The sequence below is a fragment of the Myotis lucifugus genome, unplaced genomic scaffold (assembly GCF_000147115.1).
Source record: "Myotis lucifugus unplaced genomic scaffold, Myoluc2.0 scaffold_65, whole genome shotgun sequence".
Lineage (NCBI taxonomy): Eukaryota > Metazoa > Chordata > Mammalia > Chiroptera > Vespertilionidae > Myotis > Myotis lucifugus.
The window spans coordinates 2,771,342-2,785,036 of NW_005871113.1; the positions used below are offsets into that span (position 1 = coordinate 2,771,342).

Consider the following 13,695-nt stretch of genomic DNA (forward strand, 5'->3'; position numbering starts at 1 on the left):
AATCAAGTATTGTTAATTAAGTATCCTAGAACTGAAAGAGAAGAAAAAAGAAAAAAAGAACCCAAGGAGTCACAGAGGCTGTGACTGCAATAAGCAGCTGCCCTGCTTAAGGCCAAAGGAACAGAGGGGAGGCGTGAAAATTACTAGAATGAGAGAACCTGGGGAAGGCCCGGCTGGGGCTCTGAGGGAGTGTGATGAGGCTGGTGCCTGTTGGGAAAATGCTGAACTGAACCCCGATGCTGCTACTGAAATGAAGTGCCAGGGCCAGAGCGAAGAGTGAGCCGAAGGGTGATGCTGGGAGGAGGCCAGCAGCCAGTGGTTCTCAACCTTCCTAATGCTGCAACCCTCTAATACAGTTCCTCATGTTGTGGTGACCCCCAACCATAAAATTATTTTCGTTGCTACTTCATAACTGTAATTTTGCTACTGTTATGAATCGTAATGTAAATATCTGATATGCAGGATGTATTTTCATTGTTCACGACCCACAAGTTGAGAACCGCTGACTCCTGCCTCCAACTCTCCAGGTTTCTCGAGCACCCACGACCCGAAAGCCATCAGGGAATCAGAGGGCAAAGCGTAAGTATGGATTCCAGAGTGCCCGCAGCGGCATCACAAAGGAAGGTAGGTTTGAGGCCGAGAGAAAATCACCATTGAGGAAAGGGAGGAAAGCTCATGTAAGTCGAAAAAGGGATGTTAAAAAATAAGTTCAAACGTTAAATAGGTGAAACATTCCTCCTGAGACCGGACACACCTTTTAACATTCCTTTGGGAACCTGTTCCTCCCTGACAAGGCAGACAGACGGAGATCTGAAGTACATATGACATTTTCACCAATTCCAAGCTAGGAGGAACGGATACATTAGGTTGTACTGTACTTGGGGAGCCCGGTAAGGTCACCTTATTAAAAGGGAAAAGATGAAGTGCATACAAACCTCCTGGGCTTCCATCTCTTGACCTTTCGGCGATGAGATCCTTGAACTATAGGCCATCTTTATTTATCTCGGAGCAAGATGGAAAATTAGCTGGACCAGGAGTAAATGGTGAGCCAACTAATGAGAGAAAAGTGCCCCATTCTCTTGGATAACGGGACTAGCTCTGTGGACTCCGAGGCAGCGATTAATCACGTGGAAAGTTCCCATAAGACACTCACCCAGTCCATCAGTTGAAACAGCTGTGGGCGAAGATTTGATTGCTTATTAAGAACCATTTGGTCTTGTTCTGTCAAAAGCCCAAGAGGATGGCTGAGAAGTCAGTGCACCTGGCCAGTCCTCACCCCTCCACGTGCTGATAGAAGGGAGGGCAACTGATAGAAGGGGGCAATCATCAGTAAGTCCTTATAGGCGTGGCCTGTAAGGGCCCTAGGTCCTAGCCTAGGAGAATAAAAAGGCATAGGGCCAGATTCAGATGAGGAAACAGGAATATACAGAAGAGCATAGCATATGTTCCATTGCTGTGATTGAGTGCCAACCAGAGAGGCCGTTACTCCCAGGAGGAGGTGAGGGCCAGGGAGTATGGTCAGGGAAGATTGCACAGAAAAGGCAGGCTTACCTGGGCCCTGGAGGATTCAGTAGAACTAGGGGTCAGGACCGACCCCAAGGAATGGTGAGAAATAGTTTGGAAGCAGGAGTAGGAATGGTGGGTTAAGGCACTATAGACCCTTAATCTGGACAGACTTGATGTTTAGTCTGAAGTAGAGTGAAAAAATGTTTGGCGAGGCGATCATGGCTATGGCAGCCTTAGAAATAACACTTATTTAACTTGGAGTTTTCTTCTTTTTATAACAATCTAAGACCACAATTACCTTCTTGATTTTTCCAACTGGAAAAAGAAATCTATGAGCAATTATAGTTCTGCTTTTTTAATCATTCAGCTATAGATTGATTAATAACTATTTACTGAAGCTTTCTCCACGCAGGGCAGTGTTAGGGACTCCCAAGCTTACAAAGAATTTTAGGGTAAGTGCTATTTGGAGAGATCAGATGTGAAAAAGAGAAGCTATGGAAATGTAAAGAGATGTGTGGGTGACTAGGTTTTAGGGCATAGTGGGGGATGCAGAGAAAATGATTTCTTATTCAGGATCTCAACTTCTTCATCTTCAAAGTGATAAAGAAAACCTAGGTCATCAAACTGTATTGTTATAATAGAAAAGGTGGGTGCTCTAAAAGCCATTTGATTTTGGACTGGTAGCTATTATAATTTAAATTACCCCATGTTTAGAAAATCACAATAGGCAGAATAATGACTGACCTCAAGGAGTGCATCAGGAGTCATTAGAAAATTACATACTTTCTTCATGTCTCCCCTTGTGTAACTTGGGTTTCAGACAGTGCCCTGTACGCATTTAAGCAGAATGGCTTTTCACGACAGAGAAAGAAAGATTATTAAGCAAATGGGTTTCAAAGAGCTCTCTTGCCCAGGTAGCAGGTCAAACTCAAAGGAAATGTACAGAGTGTAGTTGTCAACTAACAACAACAAAAAAGCAGAGAACAGACTCTGCAATTGAATCAAGAAGGTTGTGGGTGAAGTAACAGGATTTCCAAATGAAAGTTGCTTTAAAAAAATAATGGTGTCTTTTTTGATAAGACAAGAAGTCCACGATTGGTCCAGAGGCTTAACAAACACCCATCTTTCTGATCGGACACCCTGTTTTTTGGAAATGCTTTCTCTTTGGTCTCAGCATTGGCTACTGAAGGTGGTCATCAAAACCAGAGAATGGTGTGACCACAACTGGCTTATGCTAAGTATGTGCCTTCTCTGGTGATAGGGCCATGTTTCTTGAGCAAATGCTGCCTGGACAAAAATGGGTTTTAATGGCAAGAAAGTAGGAATGACAGTTGGGTAGGCAATCATCTCTACCACAGCAACCAAAATGTTCTGTCTGTGGATAATAATTTTTAAAAATTGAGTGAATTTGGACCCTGGCAGTGTTGCTCAGCAGTTAGAGCATCAGCCCTCATACTGAAGGGTCAGAGGTTCAATTCCCGGTCAAGGACATGTATATGAATTGCAGTGCAGGTTCCATCCCCAGAACATGCAGGAGGCAACCAATTGTGACTCTCTTACATCCATGTTTCTCTCTCCCCCCATCCCTCCCTTCCACTCTCTCTAAAAATCAATGGGAAAAATATCCTCCGGTGAGGATTAACAAAACAAAAAAATTGAGTGAATTTGGTTAAAAAGTAAGTCTTTATTGACTACAGTCTATGTCATATTTGGGAAATCAGTGTGACTCTTACAAAGCAACATATTCTCTCCTTGAATGAGTTTATGATAACCTCCAGGGAGGAAAAAAAATCTAATTTTGTTATACATGTTGGACAAGGCTTAGGATGCTGATTTGGGCTTCTGATTTTCAAAACAACAAATTGTTAAGTGGAGTGTGCAGTAAATCTTCTCAATAAGAACTTTTTTTAAGTTCTAGGCATGATGGGTCTCCTCCATTTATTAGTTCTTCCATTAAAATATGTTAAAAGCAAGTCTGTAATCATCTGGTCTACCCACATGGAAGAAGCCCGATCGTCTCCTAGGTGAATGCCCACCTCTGAATGTACTGAGGCAGCTCACTTATCTGCTCTGAATGTGGCTGTTTCAGAAGGAAACACCCGAGTACAAATCACAGCAGGGCACTTCTTTCCTTCCCCGCATGTCTGTGTTTCGAAGGGAAGTGCCCACAGCCCACCGTGTAGGCATGCGAGATAGGCTGCCCTAAATAGCACAGAGGAGATCAAGCATTGCGGGCTAACACAGGGCACCCCAGGACCCGCTGCCGGCCTCAGTCCAAGGTGACTATTCAAGCAACCAGCAGGTGGTATCCAGGACAAGGAACACCCTCGTAGGGACTGCCCAACGTCCAGCAGGAGGGGGTGGGCTCCCAGGGGGCAAGTGCTGTTAGATAACACAGCTGCAATTCCATTCGCAAGATCTGTTCACGTTTAAAACTCAGGAATATCCCAGTGTTTCGCTAAAACGTCTATGGAAAGCTGCTATTTTCCAACCCGCTTGTAAAAGGGGCATTAGGGAAGAGCAAAAGAAGGGAAATCTCCTACTGTTACAACAGAGGAACTCTGGCTGGAAACCCAAACACGATGTCAAAGGGTTAAATGAAGTTAAATAACAAAGGGTTAAATGAAGTTGAAAAAGCACATTTTCCTTAGGTGTGGAGTTGTCCAAGGCCCGAAAAGAAGGAAAGTTTTCCCACTGGGTTCAGAATGGGATTCTAAAAGAACTTGTCAAATTGCTGTCTGGCTTCCTGGGCCCTGGATCCATTTTCTCTCCCCTGGGGATTTAGTGGTACCAGTCGAGGAGCTGTGGACTGGGGATGAAGACTAGAGCCACAAACTTAATAATGTCTTTGGGTCTCTTCTTGAGTGCTAAAATAGGACCCATTTCACAAGATTCAATATCAGCCCAGCTGGTGTGGTTCAATGGTTAAGCATCAATCTATGAACCAGGAGGTTACAGTTTGATTCCTGGTCAGGGCACATGTCCTCGTTGCAGGCTCGATGCCCAGTAAGGGGCGTTCAGGAGGCAGCTGATCAATGATTCTTTCTCATCATGGATGTTTCTCTCTCCCTTTCCCTTTCTTTCTGATACATATATATTAAATGTCTACTTTTATACTAAACTTTCATATCCAAAGCCTTACAAATCTTTTTGATTTTGCAAGGTTTTCTAAAACACTCTTTAAAAGGATTTATTTAAAGTAAATAATGCTTATGCATTAAATTAGTAGTTATAATTTCATGTTTAAAATTGTAATATAAGGTAACAGTCAGATGCCATCGCCCTAGACTTGAGGAGGTCTGCACTGCACAGAGAAAAGTAGAAATTCTTCTGTCACCTGAATATCTGTACTGTAACTCTGACCCTATTCCAGCTTTTATCCAATGAAGATAATCTCCATTTTGCAATATTGTTGTGAGATACATTATAATTATTAACACGGTGTCCCCAGACATGAGTCAGTTCTGTGTTTCTTACCTCATCCCAGCCTATACAATGGAGAGCCTAATGTCTCCATTAGATGCAAAGGTGAAAGGTTTGAGCAACATGTGAAACCACTTTAGAAAATGTCTATAACTCTGCACACAGTGTTTTGAGTTGAGCCATAGCACAGGTGAGTGGTGGCATTAGATACCTGGCTCTTCCGGGAGGTAGGATGCTAGCTTGAGGCCCTCAGACTTTTCTAATGAGAACAGCCTGGGTGTCCTGACGTACTCCAAGTTCTGTTCTCTCTCGTCAGTGGACCGAGCAGCGCTCCTTCCTCTATTCTATGATGGGAATAGAAGTGGGAGGGAGAGCAGAGTTTAACGATCCTCAATTACCTACTCCAGCACTTAGTGTCCTCCAAGAAATCATTTCCCCCCTTTCTCAGCCACAGAAGAGAAATATAAAATAGAAAACAATGATTAGTACAACTTCTGACTTAAAATAATTGACCATAGGCCCGACTGGCATGGCTCAGGGGTTGAGTGGTGACCTACGAATCAAGAAGTCACGGTTCGGTTCCTGGTCAGGGCACATGCCTGGGTTGTGGGCTCAATTCCTAGTAGGGGGTGTGCAGGAGGCAGCCAATCAATGATCCTCTCTCATCACTGATGCTTCTATCTCTCCCTCTCCCATCCTCTCTGAAATCAATAAAACTATATTTAAAAAATAATAATTGACCATAGTTTATCTCTCATTTAAATTAATTTCAAGATGTACAGACACAGTCTGGATGACTCTGGAAGAACTGGCGATCAATGGCCTGAGTCATGCTAAGAGCAGTTAGGCATCTTTGCGGATTCAAACTGCTGGGAAGTAGAATACACCTCCCCTCCTAGAGTGAGGGGGGCCCTGGGAAGATGTGCCCTGACATCCTTCCAGGTCCAAACAAATGTGTGAAAATGATACTGTGGTTCCAACAAAATAGATCGGCATCAAATGAGAAAAACCACAAATAAGTCTCAAAGGTTCTCACGTGTGCAGAGGTGGAGGGGTGACTCTTAGGAAATCAGACTATGTTAAAACGTGGGGTTTTATGCCCATCTTGTTGAGGATGCAGTCCCTTTGGACTCTTGATAATACCCCAAAACACAGCCATCTCAATGCCTACAGAATATTCAAGACAAAAGAATCATCTCAGCCAACCCCCACATAGTGCAGATGGGAACTCAATTCCTAGACTTCTGGGCTTGGTCTATTTCCTCATAGATTTGTCAGCTGGGATCTTATTTGTGAATCGACTGTTTATGAGGTATTTCAGAGCTGGGACTGTAGCATACTTTTCTTTTTTAAAAAAAAAAACTATTTTTTAAATTGATTTCATAGAGGAAGGGAGAGGGAGAGAAACATCAATGATGAGAATCATTGATCAGCTGCCTCCTGCACACCCCACACTGGGGAATAAGCCCGCAACCTGGGCAGGTTCCCCTGACCAGGAATGGAACCCTGACCTCCTGGTTCATAGATCAAAGCTCAACCACTGAGCCACACTGGCCAGGCCTTACTTTTCATCTTACATGCAGCTCAGCTCCTAGTCTACGAGTGTTGTTAGGCCAAGGGAAAGAACAATGTCCTGGCTGTCCCTTCATAGGGTTATGAACAGGAAAATGGCAGGCACGCCAGTATTCCCTGTAACGAGGAAGGAGCCGCAGCTCCGGCCCACCCAGGAAAAGGTGAAGAGGCTTTCAAGGACCCACAGGACAACTCATCCAGCCCTTCTGAGTGGAATCTTCCAGTCACTGAGGACAGCCAACAAAGCTGATGGGCTGGCCCCAGCGAGGTCTGCTCAGGGTCATGCCCTTGAACACATGGCAGCCTCGGGATGATTTGTGATAAGGACACTGCACCGGACCACAACCTCGAGCAATTGGAGAAACGGGAGGAAAGTCAGGGTATCAGCTTTCAGTACATGAATACCAAGCAGTTTAGTATCACAGCAGCATTATCCAACAGTGGCCACCTTGCAAAGGACGAGGTTAAAATACAAATGAACACTGGTCAAGGTTTATACATCAATCTGAACCGAAAGCCAAGAGCAAATGATCTTTTACTAACTCATGTCCTGGAAAATTTTTTACCCTGATTCAAGGACACAGGGTCTCGGTCCAAAGTTTTTAGATTTGGTATGGCTCATAATGCCTGCATATTTTCAAAACCCTGTCATCAGCCCAGCTGGCGTGGCTCAGTGGTTGAGCATCGACCTATGAACCAGGTCATAGTTCAATTCATGGTCAGGGCTTGGTCCCCAGCGTGGGGTGTGCAGGAGGCAGCCGATCAATAATTCTCTCTCATCACTGATGTTTCTATCTCCCTTCCTCTCTAAAATCAATAAAAATATATTTTTTAAATAAACCTGTCATCACAATGAGCTGGAAAATACCACATACTCCCTGATATGATTTAATGGGGACATACAATATGGTAGATACTGGCTGTACACAGTACATTCCCATATAATCTTCATGGCCTATATTCCGAATCACCTTTTACTATAACTGAGTATGTTTACCCACTACATACACTAGTATCACTTGCTGGACTGGTTTCACTTTTGTAAGAGGTTTTTGAAGTTGGCAAGAAGTGGTCACAATATTCATAATGCATTTATATTTAGGAATCATTTTGATAGAAACAAAGGTGATTTTTTTATTAGAAAGAAAAAAAAGCCTTATTTTAATATAACACCACTGTTTGTGAGAATGTACATCAAACTGGTCTTAGAAAAACAAAAAACATCACAATGACAGAAAATTTGAAATATTACATCTTTGAGGAGCCACTTGGAAATAAACATACAGCTCCCACCGCCACCACACACAAATATGTACATGTTGTAGAAGCAAAGGTTTAGAAAACACATTGGAAGAGAAGGGTGGACACAGCCATATGTGTATATGTGAGCATGTTTTCCTTAGGAACATGTAACATGGTTTTCCTTCATTTTACTCAGCTCAAAGGAATTCTCCATCTGAAACTATCTCATGCCCAACACTAAACATAGGAAACAGCGTAAGGCAAGTTTCCATTTTCCTGGGAGCTGTTCATTGGAAGTATAAAATGTTTCGCATTTTTTTAGTATAAAATCCACACACAAACAGAAGTTATATGATATAGTTCTTGCCACTCAATGCAACATTACAAAAAGCCTTCCTTCTACACTACAAGAGGAGTGTAATGAGGAAGGTGATCGGGGCTTCCAAACTTTTCTAATACTTCTAACGGGGGATCCAAAGAGGTCAATGTAGTTAGATGGACAAGGAACTGTTTTCTTCCCACTGACGTGTCCCTGACCACAGACAAGCCCCTGTCGGCCACCGGCCAGGGTCCTAACACACAAGTCTCTTACTGGACCCGGCAGTTCTCGTTGGGCTTGGTGCCGGCTTCTGGGCTGGGGGTGGGCTGGCCTCGCTTGGACCTCAGGCCCTCCCTGGGGCTGCCAGCCAAACGTCTCTCAGGAAGGTTACTGACCGAGAGAGGTCTCGCAGGGGGTTCTCGGAAGATGCTGCCGGAATCCGCTGGGCTTTGCTGAGCAACCTTGATCTGCAACACAAGCACCTTTGTTAGAGTTTCGATCACATTCACATTTCTACAGCATGAAAAATCCCTTTGCCGTCAGATTTAAGGCTATTCTTCTTCCCCAGGAGTTGTACATAGTTTTACCATTTCTTCTTCCCTAAGAACAGGCCCTGCCTAACAGCTAGGACGATGTCAAACGTGACCTCCGATGAGTCACCTTGCAAACTGTCCTTGACGCCTCTGATGGGCAGAGACGTGCTCCCAAGGCCAGTGTGACACCATCAGCCCAGAGGGCAGCTCTCTGAGGGCAAAGACTATGTCCTCGTTACCTCCGTATCCCTTGTGCCACAATATGCTGGACTACCTGGCAAACATTCAATATACACCTCAGAGAACCCAAACCAGCTTCCGTTTACCCTAACTGAACCACTTCTGTTATTCAAATGAGTATAATCCAAATGAGAAATACCACCTCCACAGGGTATAAGCTTTATCTACAACATTTCAATGACCCACCACCTATTCCTCATATAACGGCACTTTTCTCCTGCTCCCTGCATCATTGTTCGGCTTCCATATTGGATTTGGATTAGAGCCGAAGGGCAGCCATCTAATAATCACGTCTGGTGATAGTAAATCTTCGTTCTGATGACTGGCCTTTTAAAAGCCAGAAGGATCTCAGAAAATATGAGACTTAGAAGTCAAGCAGAGTCAAGACTTTTTTTGAGGGTTACACAGTATCGAAAGAAGATGGGAGCGGGGGCGGGGGGGGGGGTGTCGAAGAGAAAGAGGAACAAGACAGCTGACATGCACAAAAACTCCACTTAACCAAAGTTAAGGTAGGAGTGGGAGAGTCAGGTAGGAAGATCTTTAAAAAAAACGAGAGGACGGGCCCTGACAAGGGCCACGTGTGCCCAGCACCGACCGAGAAGCAGCTCAGCAACAGTCACTTCCTGTGCGGTGGCCACCAGGGACCTCCCTCTGCAGCAGTAAGAAGAATGGAAATTGTGTCTCCATTTATATTCTTTCCATAGGAAGTATGTGGCTTTAAAAGGCAGCTAAATACTTTTCATTACAGAAAACAGCAAATCTGGCCAACAGATCAAATCCCTGGAAAGCTCGCCCCGACCTCAGATTCTGTGCAGGACACGTAAAAGGAGCAGCAGCCCCGAAGGGCCAGGACCAGGGCTCAGTGGAAAAACACCGTCATGGAAAGTTGAAGGGAAAACAGAGTTTTATGGTACTTTTTTTAAAAGTAGAAAGTGATATAAAAGGCAAGCATTTCCCTTGAACCCATCAGATGCAGGAGAATCAAATTTCTAGGTCCATCATGGAAGAGAGAGAGAGAGAGAGGAAGAGAGAGAGAGAGAGAGAGAGAGAGAGAGAGAGAGAGAGAGAGAGATCACATTGATTCTATTTTCTGAGCTAATAAAATTCTTTCTTACCCCCAGTTCAATAGCCAAGGTCCATCCCTGGACTTCCCCCACCTCTAGGTTCAATTTCTCTGATACTGGGTTGAGGAAATTAGAGTCCATGATCATTTTAAACCATAGATTTGATCCTCATGTTGGTCAGTTAGCCTCAGATTGTGAATAATGAGACGAGGTCAAATTCACCAAGTACTTAAACTCCTAAGGGCACAGAAACCCTGACTGTCTTACAAGCTATGTCTGCAGCCAGAGGGGGAGAGGGCGAGGATGCCGACGGCTCGGTGAAAAGGGACCTCATTAGAAGGAAAAAAACTCGAAGTCCCACTAAAGTGGTGACTGACTGATGCTGCGGTGACGCTTCACCGTCCTCCACAGTTCAGTGGCCCATCCACCGGCACCGACCAACCCCAGGTTCAGATCAAGTCCGCACACGTCAGGCTCCCTGGCCCCCAGCAAACGAGGAGCGCCTGGGTTTATTCATCCAGAGACATAAGAGAGACTGACCCTCACCTAACCTTCCCCTCTGAACTTGTCAGATGTCACTGAGGGTCCTGCTAAATGACCTAGGGAGTCATCTCGCTCAAAACTCAAGCCAGTCGCTTCAGGTGAAGGCTTGTAATCCTGGATTTCTGAGCAGCCGCTTTAGGAAAATGATGCCTCGCTCTATATTTTTCAAGCTGAATAATGAAATATGCTTAACAGATGAGGCAAGCATTTTATAAGGCGACTCGGAAAATACCGAATTAAATTAAAATTCAGCAGGCTGGGTTTTGAAGTTTGCATCTAATCACGAAGTCTCCTATAACCTCCTCTCAAGAGGGACTCCCCCCATTCATTTGCACACGTGCACAAAATTGCTTAGCAATTCATAACCGCTGGTGCCTCCCGCCGCCTGTAGCGAACACACGGGTCGCAGAGCTGCAGGAAACCATGGTTACGACTTTGCGCTCAGCAATTCAACAGCAGTGTGGAGAGCAGGCCCCCTAGTGTGCAAAGCCTGTTTTCCAAGATAAGTCTGAACTCCACACGCAAACTGCTGTACCATCACTTCCTCATCAGAGGAGGAAAAGTGACCCGCGTGGTGATTTCATGACATGATTTCCTAGCACACCTTTAAACCTCTATTTATTATTGCAGTCCCTTCAGGACATCAGCAACAGCTCCACCCACTCAACACACATCTGTTGAATGTGAGATGCTGCATTAGACATGGGACACTGGGAAAGCATGAACATAATCAATAACCTCACAGCCCTAGCTGGTGTGGCTCAGCGGGTAGAGCTTCGGCCTGCGGACTGAAGGGTCCTGAGTTCGATTCCGATCAAGGGCACCTGCCCGGGTTGCAGGCTCGATCCCCAGTAGGGGGCATGCAGGAGGCAGCCCATCAATGATTCTCTCTCATCATTGATGTTTCTATCTCTTTATCCTTCTCCCTTCCTCTCTGAAATCAATAAAAACATATTTTTTTTAAAAAAGAAGCTTACAGAACTCACTTTGCAATTCAGAAGGCAGATTTTCAAGCAGGCAATTACAATAAAGTGGACTGGCATAACATAATGGGAGTCTGGGGTACTTACTACCTCGTCATGATTTTCTGCTTTAGGAGCCAAATACTTCATTTGATCCCCTAAATGTGGGACCAGCAGGATGGGTATTCGTGTCACTGAGGAAGGAGCAGCGGCCAGCCAGCCTTGGCCCCGTCAGGACCTAAGCCTGACTCCTGGATCATCTTACAGGTAACAGCTTTGGTCCAGCTCGGAAGCTCTTTAGAGCACTGGTTGCTTTATGGAAAAGCTGTTGTTATGGTCACTGGAGAGCCAGGGCCTATCGCAGTATGCTCTCTGCAGTGTTTTGTTGTTACCAGCACCCAAAAGTTAAATCTAAATGTGAGAGAGAGGGGGAGAGGAAGGAATGGGGGTAACTGATGGAGGAGGGGAAATCCTTGCACAAAATGACAGATTTTTTCTAATACAGACTTGAACGAGTGAAAGAAGTTTCAGGCCTTTCCTCCTCACCCCTGAATTTTAAGAGCTCAGTGGGCGCAGTGTCAAACCCTCGCCCGGGGAGCACTGTCATTTGCTAGATTTCAAAAGGCAGATACTTGTTCACAGGCGTTTACCTTTTGTGATCTGCTGCCACCAGCTGTTGGTTTGGAGGGGGATGGAGTTGACTTCTGGGCGGCAAGGCGGGGGCTGGTCCTAGTTGCCATGGTTGTTCTTCGCAGGACATAGGGACTTGTCTTTCCCGTTGGGATATCAGCAAACCCTAAGGACAAAAAAGCTGCCTGTCAACACTGCTAGGTCCAATTCTATCCATAATGGAAAAGATATGCACTAGGTCACATTTAACAGATAAACGGGACTCCAAAACACTTTCTCCTAGCCACAGAGAACAGAGATTAACTTCTCAGTTACCCTGGGAGTCGTCACACTGAATAACTAACAGGTTTTGTCTTATTAGAAACATAAAAAACCACAATGGAAAAAGAAGGGGAAAACAGAAAATATTCTTCTATGAGGATCTCTATTCTTGTGTTTTCTAAGATTGAAAGAACACACCAGGTAATCCCTCCTGTAAAATTTGGATTAAAGGGGGTGGGGAGGAAGAGGGTAAATGGAAAGAAAAATAAAAACCAAAAGGCCAGTTGTTGTTTCTGGAGGAAAGTGTAAAATGCTACAGCTACATCAGGTGACTCCCCTCGGGTGAAGACCAGGAGGGGCAGAGATCTGACCTTGCTAAGCGGGATTTCGATCTCACTCTGTAGACATCCCCTCCTTCCACAGAAGGACCCGATGTGACTTGTGATGACAAGAGAAAGTCAACCCAAGGACACTAACGGACAGGATTATCACACACACTATGGAGTGGCACTGACTAAACTACACTAACTAAAGCAACGTTTGGTTTGGTTTGTTTTTAACCCTTTAACTACAAATAAAAACCAGTAAGAAGAAAGAGATATCTCACCTTTTTGGAGTTAGATTTCCTAAGGGCTAGAGTTACTTAGAACAGTGCTTCTCAACCCATCTATGGCAAAGAATCAGTTTTGATAATTGGGGGTGCGGAGGGGGTGCGTAATTTCTAAATCTGCTATGGAATGACACTGTTGTATAATACACTAAGAATGAATCAATAGCTGAAACCGGTTTGGCTCAGTGGATAGAGCGTCAGCCTGCGGACTGAAAGGTCCCGGGTTCGATTCCGGCCAAGGGCATGTACCTGGGTTGCGGACACATCCCCACTGGGAGATGTGCAGGAGGCAGCTGATTGATGTTTCTAACTCTCTATCTCTCTCCCTTCCTCTATGTGAAAAATCAATAAAATATATTTAAAAAAAAAAAAAGAATGAATCAATAGAGAAATGATTATGTGCTTGGATGTTGTGACAATGTCAAACTGCTATGAAAATTTGAAACTCTCACTCTTGATTTCGTTTGTTTGTTTTGGAGAGGGGGCGGGTCATAAACCAGTAACAACAGTTCCCTGGGCCACACTTGGAGGACAACTTAAAAAAAAAAGCCTTGCCCTTGCTGGTTTGGCTCAGTAGATAGAGCATCGGCCTGAGGACTGAAGAGTCAAGGGCTCGTATCTCAGTTGTAGGCTTGATCCCCGGCCCCAGTCAGGGTTTGTGTGGGAGGCAAACAATCGATGTCTCTCTCTCACATCAATGTTTCTCTCTCTGTGTCTCTCCCCTTCCCTTCCACTCTCTCTCTCTAAAAAAAAAGAAATCAATGAAAAAATATCCTCGGGTAAGGAGTTA

The 13,695-nt window shown here is 44.7% G+C and overlaps 1 protein-coding gene across 2 annotated transcripts in view; it reads right to left on the reverse strand.

Moving 5' to 3' along the window:
* Positions 1-7,615: 7,615 nt before the first annotated feature.
* The window catches only part of CENPF (centromere protein F), a 47,417-nt gene continuing 41,337 nt past the window's right edge, over positions 7,616-13,695 (reverse strand). Inside the window, exons 19-20 of one of the 2 annotated variants that reach the window (XM_006089874.3) lie at positions 12,055-12,200; positions 7,616-8,529 (exon numbers count right to left, since the gene is read on the reverse strand). In XM_006089874.3, coding sequence (XP_006089936.1) covers positions 8,332-8,529; positions 12,055-12,200 — 344 coding nt within the window. In that variant the 3' untranslated portion in view covers positions 7,616-8,331. Of the gene's footprint in view, positions 8,532-12,054; positions 12,201-13,695 lie in introns of both variants that reach the window. The other variant, XM_023754753.1, reaches the window with a different exon arrangement.